General features: G+C 32.0%; 1 protein-coding gene across 1 annotated transcript; it reads right to left on the reverse strand.

Moving 5' to 3' along the window:
* Positions 1 to 1,451: 1,451 nt before the first annotated feature.
* On the reverse strand, positions 1,452 to 2,042 carry LOC128193926 (uncharacterized). The gene has a single exon (XM_052868121.1). It carries the CDS (start codon positions 2,040 to 2,042, stop codon positions 1,452 to 1,454), a length of 591 nt encoding a protein of 196 aa, XP_052724081.1.
* Positions 2,043 to 4,517: the final 2,475 nt, after the last annotated feature.

Consider the following 4,517-nt stretch of genomic DNA (forward strand, 5'->3'; position numbering starts at 1 on the left):
TCCAGACTCAACTATTCTTGTACTATGGTTAGGGCAATAAAATCTATATTCCTTTGATGTTTCAGGATAACCGATGAAGTAACCACTAATGGTTCTTGCATCAAGCTTCTTTTCATGTGGATTATATAACCTTACTTCTCCTTGACAACCCCAAACATGAAGATGTCTTAAACTGGGTTTCCTTCCAGTCCATAGTTCATAAGGAGTTTTAGAAACTGCTTTGCTAGGAACCCTGTTAAGCAAATATACAACAGTCTTTAATGAATACATCCACAAAGATAAAGGAATATTACTATGACTTAACATACTCCTAACCATATCCCTAAGAGTACGATTCTGCCTTTCTGCTACACCATTTTGTTGTGGTGTACCGGGCATTGTATATTGTGCACATATACCCCGACTTTCAAGATACTTTGCAAATGGACCTGGACATTGTCCACTCTCATAAGTTTTACCATAATATTCACCACCTCTATCAGATCTCACCACTTTTACTTTTCTATCTAATTGCCTTTCCACCTCATTTATGAACACCTCAAGGGCGTTCACTGATTGAGATTTTTCATGTAATAGATATATATAACAATAACGTGAGAAGTCATCAATAAAGGAGATAAAATATTTTTCACCACTCCAAGATTTAATGTCAAAAGGATCACAAATATCAGTGTGTATTAACTTAAGAAGTTGACTACTTCTTGTGGTGGGATATTTTGATGTGTTTTGTTTGTTTACCCTTAATACAATCAATACTTACATCCCAGTCATCAAAATCCAATTGAGGTAAAATTTCATTTTTCACTAACCTCAACATCCTTTCTTTGGATATGTGACCCAATCTTTTATGCCATAAGAAAGCAGCACATTCATTTCCTACACTACATTTTCCATCAACAACATGTTCAACATTAAACAGGGATTCAGAAAAATTAACATCAAGATTTAAACGATATAAACCATCCAATAATGTACCAGAACCATAATAGTACGAAAGTTTGTACAAATGAAAAATATCATTTTCAATCTTAAAGTTAAAACCTAAATAATCCAACTTTGCAACAAAATTAAATTCGTAGAACAACCAGGAACATAAAGACACTTTTCAAGATTTAGACAATAACTAGTGTCTAGAATCAATCTGTAAGACCCAATTCCTTCTATTTGTGCCTTCATTCTATTCCCCATATATAAATACTTTTTAGTTCCTTTTATGGGCTGGATTGAAAGGAATCCCTACATAATATTAGAAACATGAGTGGTAGCTCTAGAATCCAACCACCAAGTATTATTAGGCACTTCAATTATATTTGCTTCAAAACTTACAGAAACATAAAAAGTACCTTTCTTTTCAAACCAAGATTTTGTTTTCAGACAATCTTTCTTGAAGTGACCCACTTTCTTGCAAAAGAAACATTTCTGGTCCTTCTGGATACTGCCCTTATTCACTTTCATAGGGGCTTTGTCATTCTTGTTCTTATTTCCTGATTTGCCTTTACTGAAGCTAGCACCTTCATAGTTGTGAGATGGATAGAATGATCTTTCATTTTCTTCAATCTCCCTTCCTCTTGTACCAACATGGCTTTGATTTCTTGAAAGTTCCATTTATCTTTAAGAGTGTTATAGTTCACTTGGAACTGGCCAAATTCAGAAGGAAGAGAGTTCATGATGACTTGTACTAGAAAAGACTCCTTCACCTCCATTCGCATTGACTTCAATCTTGCTGCTATATTAGTCATTCCAGTTACATGGTCATGTATGGGCTGCGACCAGTCAAACTTTTTGGTAGTCAGCTCACTCATAAGATTTCCTATAATAGACTTGTCAGTTATGTCTGATTGTGAGTACTCCTTGATCATTTTCATGAATTCCTTCGTGTTTTCCGTTTTAGGCATAGAAGGCTTTACATTTTCTTCCATAAACATGCGCATCAAGTTTAGTGACAACCTGTCAGACCTATGCCAAGCCTCATAAAGAGACTTATCATCACTTGTACTGGTCTCTGTAATGGTTGCGGGCATTTCATCCATCATAATTTCCATATCCAAGTCTAACACACCTAGTTGGAACTGAATTTGTTATGACCAATCAGCATAATTTAGCCCATTAAACTTGACCACATTGTTGCTCAAACCTGATAAATTCATGTAAGCTGGAAATAATACACAAGCTCATACATTAATGCTTTGATAAAATTAATGGATTCAAACAAATTAATACACTAGTCACACATTCAAGTTCACCTTTGGGTGACACTTAAACTGATAGGTAATCATTTAAGTCATTCATTTAAGTTCACCTTTGGGTGATTCTTAAACTGACAAATTCCATATATACTTTAATAAACAATCAATCATACTTAAGTCTATATGTATGCTATCTTTGGATATACAAACATATTTACTAAGTACATGAAATGTCTCACTTTAATGTCATCAATTCTAAACAATGGTTCACCTTTGGGTAATCCATAACATCCTTATAACAATGACCGATTACTATATATATATATATATATATATATATATATATATATATATATATTCATAATTTAACATCCTTTATATTATGAATAATTTTCACAATACTATGTCAAATGTTCTCCCTTTTCTTACTCCTCTTCCTCTTTAATACTTTCTTGATGATATAGAAATTGCCAAGGATGTTTTTCTCTGTCAAAGTCACACTTTCTTTTCATTTCTTGAGAATGTTACTTCTCTCCTTTTCTTTTCAGAAACTTAACGTGTCAACAGTAGTAAAACTTTTTTTCCCTCTATTATGATATTTAACCCACTTTAATAAAATACCAAAATGTCCTTTATTGAAGTGAGAAGAGAGGGATTAATTTTAATAACTCTAAAATAATCCCTATAACTTTAATACCTTATATTCTAGTAATCATCACATTATAATCTATACATCAAAGTTATACTTTAAATTACATGAACCAATTCTTAAATTAATATAATTTAACATAATTACCTAAAATAATGCAGAAATGTTAAAATGCCTAGCTGAAAACTGAATATCCACAGTGTATTTGATGAAATTCTTAAAAGAAATAAAACTAGTGAATTATGCAATTATAATGTTAGGAAAAAAAAATTAGATACCTAAAACCGTACCTAAGATATGCATGCAGAACTCGAAAAATACATAAAACACATAAAACCACCATTGAAACCCAATTTGGAATATTTGGTAATGAGTTAAGGTTTTACATCTTTTCAACCTAAGGTTCATACAGTTTGATATGGAAGACTAACTTATATGTTATACAAATTTTTGGAACCTATTTCAATCACCATATTTATACATGGTATGCATGTAGAAACATTAAACAACATGGAATTAACAAATTATAATTAAAACCAAAGTTGGTAGCAAAGCCAAGATAATCAGTGTGATAACACCATATTTGGTTGACCAAAAAAGCAAAACTAAGCTATGCAATGCAAAAATATTAAGCTACATCAAATTCACGAAATCAAAATTCAAAAGCAAAGTTGACAGGATATGAAATTGGTTGAATGTGACAACATTTGACAACAAATTGAATTATTTATTCTACCATGCAAAATTGAGTAAATTGTCCAATTGAACATGCAAACAAGTTTATTATGATCCTAATCACCTACTGGAACAAAGAATTTAACAAAAAGTAATGATAGAATTGAAAATCCTAATTATAACCTAACATATAAATTAAAATAATAGAATTAACTAATAAAACTCTTAAAATTGGAAAATATCATTGAAAATATAAAACTACCTATGGAAGCTACCAAATCAATGTTGAGTGGTGGTTCAAGTTCAAATTGAGTTCTACCTTTGATTTCCGTGAGTTACTTTGCACTTCTTGGATGTAAGTATAGTCACTTTGTACTCACCAAACTAGTGAGGTTACTTTGCATTCACACTAGCTCAACATGTTACAAAAGTAGAAGCAATTCAAATTAAATCAAAATACAAATTGCTTTGAGATGCATTGAACCCAAAACATATTTGCACATTGAGATGAGATGTAACAATGAGTGAAAATAAGAAGCATGAAATTAATTTACTAGAAATTGTAAAACACTAAATTTACAATCAATAAGCTCATGTTATAAACATGAAGATCATAAACTCAATTATAAAATCTTAGAAAAAGAAATCAACCTAAAAAAATGATGGAATAATCTCTTCCAAGCCATATGACTTAAGCAAGGTGGAGGCTTCCAAATGGGTTGGTTGTTGTGGAAGCTTGATGGTGGTAGGAATATGGTGCACATAAAGTAGGTTTGATGTGGAATGATGGTGACTCCTCCTCCAAGATATATGACTCAAGCAAGGGGATAGGTTATGTTGTTGTTTAATGTGCTCTCAAAAGAGGTTGGGCCAACTCAAGAGGAAGGGTAACTAGAGAAAACCTAGAAGGGGTGCTCTAGCCTTAGTGACCAAAGTTGAGTAGTATGAGACAAATTTGGCAGCATAACAATACTTAATTCATAGGTTAATTTACATGGGGAAGATGC

The sequence above is a fragment of the Vigna angularis genome, chromosome 9 (genome assembly GCF_016808095.1).
Source record: "Vigna angularis cultivar LongXiaoDou No.4 chromosome 9, ASM1680809v1, whole genome shotgun sequence".
In the NCBI taxonomy this organism is placed as follows: domain Eukaryota; kingdom Viridiplantae; phylum Streptophyta; class Magnoliopsida; order Fabales; family Fabaceae; genus Vigna; species Vigna angularis.